The sequence below is a fragment of the Arachis hypogaea genome, chromosome 19, assembly GCF_003086295.3.
Source record: "Arachis hypogaea cultivar Tifrunner chromosome 19, arahy.Tifrunner.gnm2.J5K5, whole genome shotgun sequence".
Classification (NCBI taxonomy): domain Eukaryota; kingdom Viridiplantae; phylum Streptophyta; class Magnoliopsida; order Fabales; family Fabaceae; genus Arachis; species Arachis hypogaea.
Window position 1 is genome coordinate 13,284,257 of NC_092054.1, and position 14,179 is coordinate 13,298,435.

At 33.7% G+C, this 14,179-nt stretch overlaps 1 protein-coding gene across 1 annotated transcript; it reads left to right on the plus strand.

The window, feature by feature from the left end:
* The first annotated feature begins 521 nt into the window (after positions 1-521).
* LOC112775467 (NAD-dependent malic enzyme, mitochondrial) lies at positions 522-13,877 on the plus strand. Its single transcript, XM_025819088.3, has 19 exons — positions 522-1,029; positions 1,979-2,075; positions 2,245-2,363; positions 3,377-3,544; positions 5,347-5,475; positions 6,125-6,185; positions 7,032-7,135; positions 7,259-7,342; positions 7,825-7,931; positions 8,542-8,653; positions 9,596-9,709; positions 10,109-10,174; positions 10,884-10,956; positions 11,060-11,146; positions 12,191-12,245; positions 12,345-12,416; positions 12,638-12,700; positions 12,787-12,901; positions 13,386-13,877. Exons 1-19 carry the CDS (start codon positions 862-864, stop codon positions 13,458-13,460), a joined length of 1,869 nt encoding a protein of 622 aa, XP_025674873.1. The 5' UTR covers positions 522-861; the 3' UTR covers positions 13,461-13,877.
* Positions 13,878-14,179: the final 302 nt, after the last annotated feature.

Sequence of the window (14,179 nt, forward strand, 5' to 3'; positions counted from 1 at the left end):
AGTAAGTATGAATGTATGATGCACGTTGTGAGTTTTTTTTTGTCATATCTGATCAGATTTTAATTGCATAGCCATTAGATCTTTGATAGTTATTCGATTTATAATCATTTTGCTCTGAAAGAATGATGCTCTATTGAGTTACTTTTAGATGTGTAGTTCGGAAATAAATTTTTTTTGTTAAATTTGATATTATTTGAAGGAATAGTGATAAGAGACTTATATAAGTAGTTTAAATAATATGAAATTTAAATACTTATAACGTAAAATTTATTATGATTAATCAAGATTTAGTTACTATATTAATTTTTATAATTTTATTAAATTCGTAATCAAATTTATATATTTTTTAATTAAATTTTTATACTATTTTTAATTTTACAATAATTTTTTTTAATGAAAAAAATATCAGAATTAACTAAATATTTTTTTTGTAAAATAAAAATATTATATTAATTTTAATGTTTTAATAAAAAATTTAGTTATAAAATTAAAAATAATATAAAAATTTAATTAAAAATATAAATCTAATTACAATTCAATAAAACTATAAAAATAACAAAATAATTAAACAAAAAAGAAATAAAAAAATGGTTGACAAATTGGGAAATTCCCCTCCAAAATCAAACCGCAATGAAGGAGAGTAATGGTGGAGAAGACGACGTAGACCCTACTCAGCAGCACCCACTCCCTCTCCGTCCCTCCCTCGCAGTCCCCAGATCAATGCTCATTTCTCGATAGTCAATAAAAATATAATAATACAGAACAGAGGCCCCACTCCATTACTCACTTTGCCGCTTAACATTGACGCACTCGCATCCACACACACTCACTTGGATCTCTCTTCTCTCACCTCACCCAAAAATGCCGATCTTCTCGAACCACGTGCGCCTTTCGTCGTCGCTCCTCCAACGGCTCAAGAGGCACGTGACTGCCGGGGTGCACCGATCTTTCACCACCACGGAAGGGAACCGCCCTACCATCGTCCACAAGCGCAGCCTCGACATTCTCCACGATCCTTGGTTCAACAAAGTATGTATAAATACTCTTAAATTCTCCATCTTAAATTTTGTTAATCGTTATGATGTTAATCAAATTGGATTCATTGCTTTGGGAGCCACTTTTAGCTTAGATGACTTATTAATTTCATCCGAACAACCATAAAATTCTTCATAGTTGCTTGCTTATTAGTTGTAATAGCATATGCATTCAGTAACTATAGGGTGTGTTCGTGTTGTCAAATTATTTTTTCTCCAACAGAAAAATCACTTTTCTCAGTTCTCTCTCTCTCTGTCTCTGTGTGTGCGTGTCTACGCGCTATCTGATCAACTTCTATTTTATTGAATTCAGTGGTAATACTAGTCTTAATCTTGGCATTTAATAGTTTCAACTTTCAGTTTCGGTCAAATTAAGTGCAAACTGCATTATTGTTTGTGTATTACGTTAATACAAAAGAAGTTCAGTTCTGTTGGGTATGTTGTCATAGTAAGAAGGCAGTCCGGTGCAAAGCATCTGGTGTTATGCAGTATGCACGGTCTAGGGAAGGGCCGCTTGTAATGTAGGCAACCTAAACTAACCTGATGTAAATAGCAGCAGCTGTTTTCACGGTTTGAACGTATAACTTTTTATCTTGTGTAAATTTTGTCCAATAAAATTCCTTTTATCTGCTTTCCAACACTTGTATACACTATTATTTTCTTGAATAACCGGTTCCCAATTCCTTTTCAGAAAATCTACCATTCGTAATTCATAAATTCCTTTTTATCCTGCTTATTTTATGGGATACTAGAAAATGCAGATGGATTTTCTGGTAGATTCCGTTTTCTTCATTTGACATTTCTTTGTAGTTGGTCTTTAAGTTCTAGGCAGGAGATGATGTGTATTCACTTTTTTTATGTCACATAATTTTCATTTGGAGTGTTTTTATTTTATTATTATTACTATTTGCTAATTCATATTAACTTTGGTGCCTTCACATTAGGGAACAGCTTTTTCTATGACAGAGCGTGATCGTCTTGATCTACGAGGACTGCTTCCTCCAAATGTTATGTCTCCCAATCTACAGATTGAACGATTCAGTATGTACTTGTACTTTCCTTGGTCTTATGCCAATGTTGAACTTGTTCTTTAGCCTTGTGGTTGCTTAGGAGGATGCTTTTACTGCTATTTCTTTTTCTATCCGTAAAGTTATGAATTTTGGACTATTCTGTTTTAATATATCTATTGCTAACATTATTGAATTGATAGTGGTTGATCTGAAGAGACTTCAAGTTCAAGCAAGAGATGGACCTTCTGATCCTAATGCATTGGCCAAATGGCGGATACTCAACCGATTGCATGATAGAAATGAGACTATGTACTATAAGGTATGTTCAGTGTTTTCTGCCTCATTCTTTTGTTAACCAACCAATTTAGGCAGAGATATTGATTGATGATTATTTAGCTTTCAATATTTTCCGTCCTTACAAAATGATGAAGAAAGTGATCAAGGTGTCTATAACATGTGGCATGTAAAACTGCATAGAATTTAAGAGAAAATGGTATGTTACTGTTCCAACTAACATTTGAAGTTTTGAGATGTCAAAATATAATGCCACTCTACGTCACTAGCAGAATCCCAAACTTGGTTTTGGGGGCACTGAATGATGCCAGCTCACTGCCCACATGCAAGATTTAGTTTAACTGTTCAAGTCAGTTAGAAAATGATCCCACATTCAGTTATATCAACCGAAAAAGAGTCAGGCCTATAAGCAGAATTGAATGGAACTGAGTAATTCAACTCATTTTCACATTAGTCATCAAATTCTATTGAGACTCAAACTCTGTTTCCGTTTCCCTTTCCTCTGATTCCCTTCTTCTTCTTCCTACCCTAAACCCTAAACATTTACCTTACAGAAAAGTATAGGTTTTTAAAGGTAGTATAACATTGAAAAATGAATTTCCAGGATGCATCAACAGCAGAAAAGCATTATTATCAACAAAGCATTAATAAAGAGGGTAAAACAAGATATAAAAGCCGTGAGTAAATGTAATTTAGAATAAAATGAGAGATAAAGCAGGCACATGAAGTTTGGCTTTGGTATGAACTAGGGTTCCAAAATGCAGAACCAAATTATTTTCAATTCAGAAACACAGTAACATTAGTGTCAAAACCACCCCGCCCCCCCGGGGGCGGTGCCCGGCCGGAATTCAGTTGATGCTGCATCATGTGGTTTTAAGCCATATCATTTGTTTGTATGTTGCATTCCAGTCATAAATTGGATAATTAAACTTGCCCTGTTTACTTCTCTTTGTAATTAAAGATGTACTGGTGCATATTAATAATCCTGTTTTATCCAAGGAATGGGATTAACTTCTGTGACATGTATTACATGGTTAGGTTTTGATTGCAAACATTGAGGAATATGCACCAGTAGTGTACACTCCAACAGTTGGGCTTGTATGTCAGAACTATAGTGGATTGTTTAGAAGGCCAAGAGGAATGTACTTTAGTGCTGAGGATCGCGGAGAAATGATGTCTATGGTCTATAACTGGCCCGCTGAGCAGGTCCTTAATTATCCGCATCACAGTATCCCATGTAAACATTTAGCTGGTACTTTTACTTATATATATCTATCCTTAATGTCTTAACATGTTTGGTTTGTATAATTAGATTTTATTACTATGTTGTTCGAGTGTAATCGATTTCTAACAATTAGCCCAGAATTATTACTGCTCTGGTTTGAAAAGTACTGTACTAATGTTTCTGTGATCTCTCTAGTCAGAACCATGACCCGCAGCCTTGTTTTTGAAAATTAGCCTTTCAATTAGTGGTCTAGAGAGATGAGATTAATATAGGAAAGGCAATATTGGGACAGGTGAATATGATGTTTATTAGCTTGACCACCTGTTTTCTTTATTGTTTAGAATGTGAAGTAAAGTCTCCATTATCCTTTAAGTTTGACATTGACCATAAGAATTTTAACAAGTTAAGCTTTCAAGTTGGCAAATCATTTCATAGTTCATACTTTCTTTGGGTTTCTAAAGTAATCTTACTACTTTTATCACCTCAATGTGCAGTCCATTAGTGCACTGAATTCTTGGTATGAAACTGTGCTTGAAGAGAAGTCTTGTGGCATCTTATTCCAAATTCACCGCTGATGCAATTATCAAGTGCATTAGCACAAGCTGCTTGTGCACAGGACTACCCTTTTATTATTATCATATCCAAATAAAAAGGTGCAATTTAGTACAGAGACTCTGACTTGGTGGCAATTGTGAATGATAGATTTATGCAGCCAAAATTGCAAGAATAGAGGCTTTTTCTATGATTTGAACCCATGACTTTCAACTTAGTAGGAAACTACTTTACTGTTATGCCAAGGTTCACCCTCTAATAATTTTATCCACATACACCAAGAGAGATATAGGTACTCGAAAAGCAGCAGAAAATATGGAGTGATCAAAATGGCTTCTTTGATGTACAAATTGCTAGATATTCTGACTATACTACCCAAACCAAATGCTTGGTGATTATATAAGGCAACATAATGATCTATCAAATCCACTAACGTACTCGCCCATTGCTCAACAAACAGCAGGCTTTGGTACAAATACTATTCTTTGTGCAGTTTGCTATGAACAGTGGCTTTTCTTCCAGATCTGATATGATGTGATGACTGTCTGCAAGAGATAAATATTCCATAGAAGCAGGGCTAGCAGCTGGACGAAAAAATACTTTAACAGCTGGGAGTTTGTTCTTTCAATTAAGCAATTTGATTTGTGTTTTGATCAAAATGGATTTTAAAACTCTGGAATTTTCGTGAGAGAACCAAATCTTGAAGGATTTATTATAGAGAGATGCTGCCTACGGAAAACTATGGTTAGAATCTATGATAGAAATCAAGGGATTGCTGGGTGAAATTACTTGTTGTGTTTTCTTTGGTTAATGCTTTGTGCTGTGCTACATTAAAAAGTGAAAGAGATTAATGGTATTTTAGACCTCAACGTTGCGCTCAAAATTTTTTGTTTGTTATGTACTTCCATTAATGTGGTAATGGCCATGTAATATTTTTGGCACTTCCTAAATTTATCAACAACCACTGTTGGTTTCTGTGTTATCCGATGTTGGGATGTTGCTGATTGATTTATTTTAACCGAATGAAGATACAACTGTTTTAATATTTTTTGAAATTGTATGATAAAATTTCTGTCCCTTGCGTATCATGTTACACTGAAGACATCATGCTCAATTTTCTTCTTTCATTGGAATATATCTAATTTATTAAATATTGATCAATGTCCCGGGATGATAACCAGAAACTTATTTGATTACGAAATTGAGACATCTCTTTTTATGTTCTTTTCAGGTTGATATGATTGTTGTTACTGATGGGAGCAGAGTTCTGGGACTTGGAGATCTTGGAGTTCATGGCATTGGCATTGCCATTGGGAAGCTTGATCTGTATGTTGCAGCTGCTGGGATAAATCCTCAAAGGGTATAATGTTGCACATTTTCCTTTTATTCTTTCTTTCAAGCTGTTCAAATTTTGACAAAATTAACAGCTAGAAGTTGTCTGTGTTAAAATATCCAAGTTTTGTTTTAAATGTTGTGATAAATAGTTAAAAAGCCTTATTTGATCGAAGTTGCTTTTTACCTTAAATACTTATTTTTTGTTTCTTTTTCCGTGTTTGATTCCAAGTATTCCGTCCTGTACACTATAACTGTCACTTTGAAGAAATTTTCTTGGTTCAATATATTGGTCATTCTCACATTTCAATGAAGTATTTATTAAGCACCTTCCATCACTACCTTCCATGCAATATTGACCACAATAATCAATGAAACATTTACCCTATGTCTTAGTAATCAATTCTTGATTGTTGGTTCCTTAATTAATGTGTTGATAACCAAAGTGATGGATATTGTGAACTGGGGGAAGTACCTAACTACCTATTAATTTCCTTCTTGTGTATAGAACAGCGTTGCGGTGTTTTTGGAAGACCTTCCTTTATACTCTTGTTGGTTCTTCCACTACAAGTGTTCTTAATTATGATAATAGTTTCATATCTGCTTTAATACTTGGTGGAGTGGTGCAGATATTCTTCATTTTGTTTTCAATTCCTTCCTATTTTTTCTTGCCATAGGTTCTTCCTGTCATGATTGATGTTGGTACTAACAATGGGAAGTTACTCAAAGATCCCTTGTGTAAGTCTTTCAATATCCACTTGGTGAATGATATTGCTTATTGAATGAGTGTTGAAATTAATGTATGTTGGGGTTGTCCCTACCTTTATTCAAATATATACTTTCTCCATTTATATATATTATAATTTAAGAAAGTGATTTAAAAGCATTGAAGTTACAAAGATAAAGGGTATTTTACAAGTTACCTTTAGTTTATTGTCGCACTTAATCTCTCTCTCTTCCTCTTTTATACTAATATATCTCCTTGTCACTTATTCCAATCATGTTATTGAATAGGGTTGTAATTGAGTTAAAAATAATTAATGCCGCAGTGCATGAAATTCAACCATCAAGGTGTCACTCACTCCAACCATGTTATTGACTAGGGGTGTAATTGAGTAAAACATAATTACTGGCACAAGTGCTTGAAATTCAATCATCAAGGTGTCAAGTTTATCAGACAACTTTTTTTTTTTTGTACGTGCATGTCCTTTTCTTCACAACCATGTGATTAGAGACAATATTTAATAAATGAATGACATCATTTGAGTATAGTTTCTCAGCCTTGACCAAGTGATCATGTCCTTGCCCTTCAAACGAAAATCACAGAGCAGCATATCAGGATTTTAAATATGATGTTAATAATATATTATGGAACACTATATTCTTATATGTTTAATGTATTTATGATTCTTTGTCTATAATAATATATAGCATCTGTTGTGTAGTTGAGACATGGTTTCTCCCAAATCTGTCATTGTCTACTCCCTTTTTCTTTCAACATCTATGACGACTGCTTATGCTGGTCCCCTCTACCTATTATCACAAGCTTTCTAAGTCTAAACATGGTTAAACATTTCTTTGTAGATTTGGGATTGCAGCAACACCGCCTTGATGGGGATGACTATGTTGCTGTTGTGGATGAATTCATGGAGGCTGTCTTTACTCGCTGGCCAAATGTGATTGTGCAGGTATTGGAGTGATATTTGGAATAGATATTGTAACTTGAATTTGTTTTCAATTTTTGACCTTATTCATAGGGCTACTGTTTTCTGCCATAAGGCTAATATTTATTTATTGTCGTGTGGCTGCAGTTTGAAGATTTTCAAAGCAAGTGGGCATTTAAGTTATTACAGCGGTACAGAAATACCTACAGAATGTTCAATGATGATGTGCAGGTATAAATTTCTTTATATAAGATCATAAAATGTTTCACACACTTTCATTGGTAGATTTTTAGACAAACAAGTTTTGTGGGATATGGTTAGACATTCTGCCTTATCTGGATAATTTGGTGTAAACCTTGTGATCAATTTAATGGACTTCCCCTCTTAGACATGTTAAGAGATTGGAAAGCTATTATTCATTAATATTATTTATGTATGCATGATCAGATGATGTATAATTCCATCTTTTGTAAATAATTGATGTACTTTTAAATATGTATTTAAATGTTATGGATGCTAATTTTTGGGACAAGCAATTAAATCTATAGTTTTCCTTTAAGTATACCATGGCTTGGAGATTTTGAAAAGGAGAATCTCAATGTTGCAAGTTATGTGAATTATTATGAATTTACCGATTTATGCATAAAGTGGAATTTTGTATAGATACTATCATGGTATCCCACATAGTTGAATGGGTGAACGTTTGCATGCAGGGAACTGCTGGTGTTGCAATTGCTGGACTTCTAGGTGCTGTAAGAGCACAAGGGAGGCCAATGATTGACTTCCCAAAGCAGAAGATTGTTGTTGCTGGTGCTGGAAGGTTAGTTAGCCATTTTGTGAAATCATAAAGTAGCATTTAGGATTTGACCTGAAAACTTTTTCTTATAGCACTACTAAGATGCAGTCTGCAATGCAAAAGTATCCTTAGGAGTTGATACATACGATAAAGATATACAACTAACTAGTTAAACATGTTCTTTAGAATTGATTAATAAAGAAATTTTATCAAAGAGGAGACGGTGTAAATGACGTGCAATATTTGGGGACAAAACAAGAGCATGCACTTCTGAAACTTCCCGTTTTTGTCAATTCTGTCAGGAATGGCTGCCCGAAGAAAAATATAGTTCTTTGAGAATCTTGTTTTCAAAATGGATCTTTCAGAGTGCAAGACTTTGTTGCTTCCGTGTTCTTAACAAGGTTGTTGGGATCTCAAACTTCTGTTCCAGAGAGTTTTGAGGGTAAAAGGAGTTTGATATTAGAAAGGAACAAACAAAGTGTAAACCTTTTAAGTTATTGATAGCTTGGGTTGGGAGCTATGTATAAAGTAGCTTTGTTATCACATTATTGTTTGTGAAATCCCTCCAAATTGAATTGCCAATTTTGCTCTGTATTGCTTTATTGCTTCTTTGATTTTATTTTTATTGCTGCAGTGCTGGAATTGGGGTTCTCAATGCTGCAAGAAAAACAATGGCAAGGATGTTGGGGAATAATGAGATTGCTTATGAGAGTGCAAAGAGTCAATTTTGGGTCGTTGACGCAAAGGTATTGTATTTCCTGGTACTTGTAGTTTAATTCTTGTTTTCCCTATTGGTATAAAATAGTTCTTTTTAGTTTCGACAACTGATGATTTATACTTATGTTACATTAATTAAATACTTACATTTTTAGTTTAGTTCTTGTATTTTAAATACTTATTTTATCATTAATTGAACCGAATACCCTGTCCAGCTGCAATCTAATAATCATTGATATGACATACATGATACATTTTAGAAATTAATTTGTAAACATTTTAAAAGTCCAAAAATGTTTTAAAAATTCAGAAGGGAAAAAGAAAAAAACTCGCTTGCTTTCTGTCATGATATGCCAAAATGCATTCATGGTTGAAAAGTTTCTAATACGCCTCCTCACATAATAGCCAATCTTTTTGTCTTGAGGCTTGGACAAAAATACACAGGTCCACAGATACCTTGTATTAATATTGATTTTTATTCAAAAGAATGGGCGAAACAGAAATTGAAATTTATACCTTTTTGTCTTAGAAGCTTTGATATTATGTTATGAACCATCTCTTCCAAAACTTAAAACTGTTAGGTAGTATATCTAATGGAAAATCAAACTTATTTCACCCTATTTTATTGGATATATTTAATGAGTTAATTATTTATTCAAATGTCCTGTAAACGACTTGTGATTTAAAACAATTGATATCATTAAATATACATACTTGTTTTGCCTTTTTCACAATGAAAGCATTTTATTCTTTTATCACACTGGCTTGCTTTAGATTCCAGTTTTGATTAGTCAATGATTCACTGTTTTTCATCTTAAACATCACCTCACTTTCCCTCTTTTAGCACTTTTGAAGATGTCAAAAAATAGTAGCCTGTGAAATTTTAAGTTTTTAACTTAAATGAGATTTTTGGCAGGTTTTTATGGATTACAAGTCTTATTCAGTTTGCTTATTGTTTTTACCAAATACAGGGGTTAATCACTGAAGGACGGGAAAATATTGATCCAGATGCCCTACCTTTTGCAAGAAATTTGAAAGAAATGGATCGTCAAGGACTCAGGGAAGGAGCAAGCCTTGTGGAAGTGGTTTGTGAAAATTATCTCTTTACTTGATTTACCAATTTTGAAAATCACAATGAGATTGATCAATGGAATAATATTGATAGTTTTTCCCTCTAGAATGTCGAGACTAAGTTAGTATCACTCAGTTTTATATGGAAAAATTCTTAGCACGAGTATGATGATCACAATAATTGTTCTCACTCCTAGTTCAGTTAAGGTGCCATAAAATTGAAGAATGATGACTGCAGAATATTTGTTAGATTGCATGCTAATATTTACTGTGGGAGTTATTAGCTTGTAGACTCCTTATGTAAAGTTACAACATGCTTCTGTAACACTTATTTGTCTGAATTTTCTGTGTTTATGATGGTAAGAATTGCTGAGCTGCTTCCTTAATATATTCTTGCTGAACATCGGTAACAGGTCAAGCAAGTGAAGCCTGATGTCCTTCTGGGATTATCTGCTGTTGGAGGATTATTCTCAAAAGAGGTATATATATCTTGTACTTAAATTTAACCATTGATCGAAAACTGTAAATATAGGAATTGACACACTTTACTAAGTTTTTTATAATTCAGATTATTAATACAGCATCCTTCTATTTGATATTATATGAAATTTTCAATTCTGTGTGGTATAACAAAATCCATGCCTTCCCTTTGCTGTTAAGTGAGGTTGGCTAAATGGATAAAATGGTGATATTTTGGTCTGTAGAATTTGTATAAATAATTGAAGATAAAATGGAACTCTCCGGAATGATGCATGTGTTAGACGTGTTTTGCCTGAAAAGCGTAGCTATCATATGTGTGGAGTAGGAATGTGTCTCTGGCATGTGACTAATGTGTGGCACTGGAAATCTACAGTTGTTGGAAATAATTCGCAGTAATTATCCATATTTGAAACTATGCATGGAATTTCTCCCTAATGACCATGTAGTGTTTCTAAGCACTCAGGCATTTGAACCCAAGTAATTATGACACGTTGTTACACTCCTCCCCTTTTTATTTTTCTACTAACTACAACAGAAGCAGCAATGCGTGGAAGAAAATGATCAGCCCCTTAGTTTCAATGCTTGCATAGAAACTACAAAGAATTACTAATAAATCTGATCCCTTAGCCCAAGGGATGGAATTCAGAAGTAGAAATGAGTTGTTAACTTACTTTGACATGGTACTGATGATGACTTTCTGTTATGTAGGTATTAGAGGCCCTCAAGGATTCAACATCAACAAGACCAGCTATATTTGCCATGTCAAATCCAACAAAGAATGGTATGGCTATTTTATCTACTCTTGTTTTCTTAATATCACATACTATTGCAGCGGACAACATATGTTCATAATTGCTTGTATCATGTCCCTCGTCTTTTGACAGCTGAATGCACCCCTGAAGTAGCATTCTCCATATTGGGTGACAACATTATTTTTGCAAGTGGAAGTCCGTTCAGGGATGTGGATCTTGGTATGCTACAACTATACATTCTCCCCGCAAGCTAATCTTTATAGTTTAATAGTAGTTCCTTCATGAAATATCCTAATGCAGAAAGTTTCCTTAATGGTTGCTGGAAATATACAAACCATGATAATTGCCTATAAACATACAATAAATTTTCTTAATGGCACAGACACACTGCCATTAATATTTGGCTTCCTTTCTTCTACCAAAACCAGCAAACCTGATCAACAGAAAATTGATCCAAAGTTTCAGGACAATTCCAAACAATGAATTCCATTGGAAATTAACCATAGAACAGTGCATAACTAGATGCATGTTTTGATTTTGAACTATATTCAAGACAAAAGATTTGAGTTTAATCTATCAATGGATCCATTTGGACAACCTTTAAAAGTAAACATCCATTGACACCCCACAATATATTGTCTTTCATTTTTTTGATTAAAAAAAATAATAAATAAGATGAGAAGGATAATACTAATAGGGGGATAAGGGATCCCCTATACAAAAGCAAAAACAAAAAACTAAAGATTTATTTATAAAGCATAGCTTTCCAATCTCTCAACATGTCTGAGAGGGAAGGTCCCCTATAAAGATCAAGAGTTTTACATCAACTAGTTGCTAGGTGTCCAATTCTATACGACAATATATGTACTTGCTAGTTTTGGACCTAGTTCTCATGCTTGGTTAGATTTCTGAGTTTGTTGCTTGTCAGCAACCTTGGTGGCATGTTGATTAACTTGTGGTTTTATGGATGATAACCTAAGAAAGCATCTAATATAGGTTTAACTAATTTTTTATGTGAGTAAAGTTCTTGTTTCTTAGAAAGCAAGCATTGTATTTTGTTTCACCTTGTTATAATTGATTTTTGTTCTGCCATGCATTTGAAGTTTGAACTGTGAAAATCTTCTGTACGTTTTAAATAACTAGTTCATCATAGAAGTGTCTTTTGTTTTCTTTATTTTCTCTTGGGGCAACTTACAGCTGTAACTTAACAACTTAAGGGTTTTTTTTTTTTTTTTTTTTTTTTTTTTTCTTTTTTTGATGTAGGAAATGGTCGCATTGGCCACTGCAACCAGGGAAACAACATGTACCTCTTTCCAGGGTTAGTTGGAAATTTTACTTATAAACTAAAATTTTCTCTATGTTGTGCTGTTGTATTAAATATGGTTAGTTTCCTCAATAAGTTATGTTTTTGTTCCAGCATTGGTCTTGGAACACTCTTGTCTGGTTCTAGAGTCATCTCCGATGGTATGCTACAGGCTGCTGCTGAGCGGTAAATCTTTCTACATTTAATAAAATTTGAAAATACTAGTATGAAAAGAATTTTCTGGTGAAAAGATTATTTATGCATCATAACTACTGCCATGTCATGCATAACAATTTATGTGTACTTCGGATGCTCATGAGTTATGGCACCACATTGCGGTTTAACTTTGAAGGATTATCTTATACACTTTTTTTTTATTATGTATGGTTGATTATTGGAAACTGAAGTTTGGCAGCATATATGAGTGATGACGAGGTCATCCAAGGGATTATTTTCCCCTCAATATCCAGGTATCAATTGACTTTTCTTAGCTCTATGTAGACTGGAAGCTAGTTAGAAAGGAGCAACATCTTTCTCTAAACATGTATATCTGCAGAATTCGAGATATCACGCAAGAGGTAGCTGCTGCTGTTATTAAGGAAGCTGTGGAGGAGGATCTAGCTGAAGGACACAATGGCATGGATGCTCGAGAGCTCCGCAAACTCAGTCAGGTAAATTAACTGTGGGTGAACATAGCATTTAAACTAGTAACATTCACCATAAGATGGTTGAAATTTAATGTCTCCATCAACTTTAAATTGGCTTTTTATTTTACCCATTATTTTAATGTCTTCTGCATAAATTTCTTCATGGTCAGGCTCACCTTACAAAAATGGAGAATAATATAACCTCAACTATTTAACATATAAATTCCTATTGGGGCAAAAAAAAAAATTAATTAATAAATAATATAAGATACAAATTTCTGTTTCGAGGTCAAATGAAAATGTTGGAAATCTGGACTGAGTTATAGGAATCAGTCGGTAACAATCTTACTTGTTGGCCATATGAGAGATAGCACTGCAATTTATCTTTTCATTATCTTTGTAATAGGATTGTCTTAATAATAACGTACTTTGTGTTTTAGAATCATGCTTACGAAATTTTCAAAAATTCACATTCTAAAGTGCACTTGCTTTTTTGGGGGAATTGCAGAATGAAATTGTGGAATATGTGAAGAAGAACATGTGGAATCCAGAGTACCCGACACTAGTTTACAAGCAAGATTGAGTAATCAACTTGGTTGATTACTGCAATTTCTCCCATGAAACAAGTATGCTTCGATCAGTTTCACCGTTGCACTGCTTAGGGCAGAAGCAACGTTGCAGATTTAATTCATTAAGTTCTCTAATAGTTTTCTCTTGATTTCTGGATCTATCTTGAAATTTTATGTACAAAACTATAGACATCCAACAAGAAACATATGGTTGATGTTAAGCACTTAGCTATAAAACTTTGTGATCATTTTTACCTAATATTTCAAGTTAGAGAGAGAGAGAGAGAGAGAGAGAGAGAGCTCTCCTGATATATGACCATCTTTTGTGATCAAGTGTACAACATAGATATATAAGAGAATATAGCTTTTTTTTTTTTTTTTTTGGTCTTGGAGAATATAGCTTCAATAATATGAAATTTTCATCATGATCATCAGATCATCGTCATTATAAATAGTTAAATACTCATGCTGTCCTATAACATAATATTTCGACCTTATCAGCAAAGTTTATATTTTGGTTGAAACTTCATAACTTTTTTTTTTTTGGACGTGAAACTTCATAACTTGAGTAACCGTGATAGAAAGCTTTATTGGGTCACACACAACAGTAATCACAGCCCACCCCCATTATGTGGCTCAAACCCCCAACACTTTATATAAGTGAATTGGTCATTCCACCTATGCAAGTTGGTTATTCCACCTCAGTATACTTCCATTATAAATTTAGAGACTT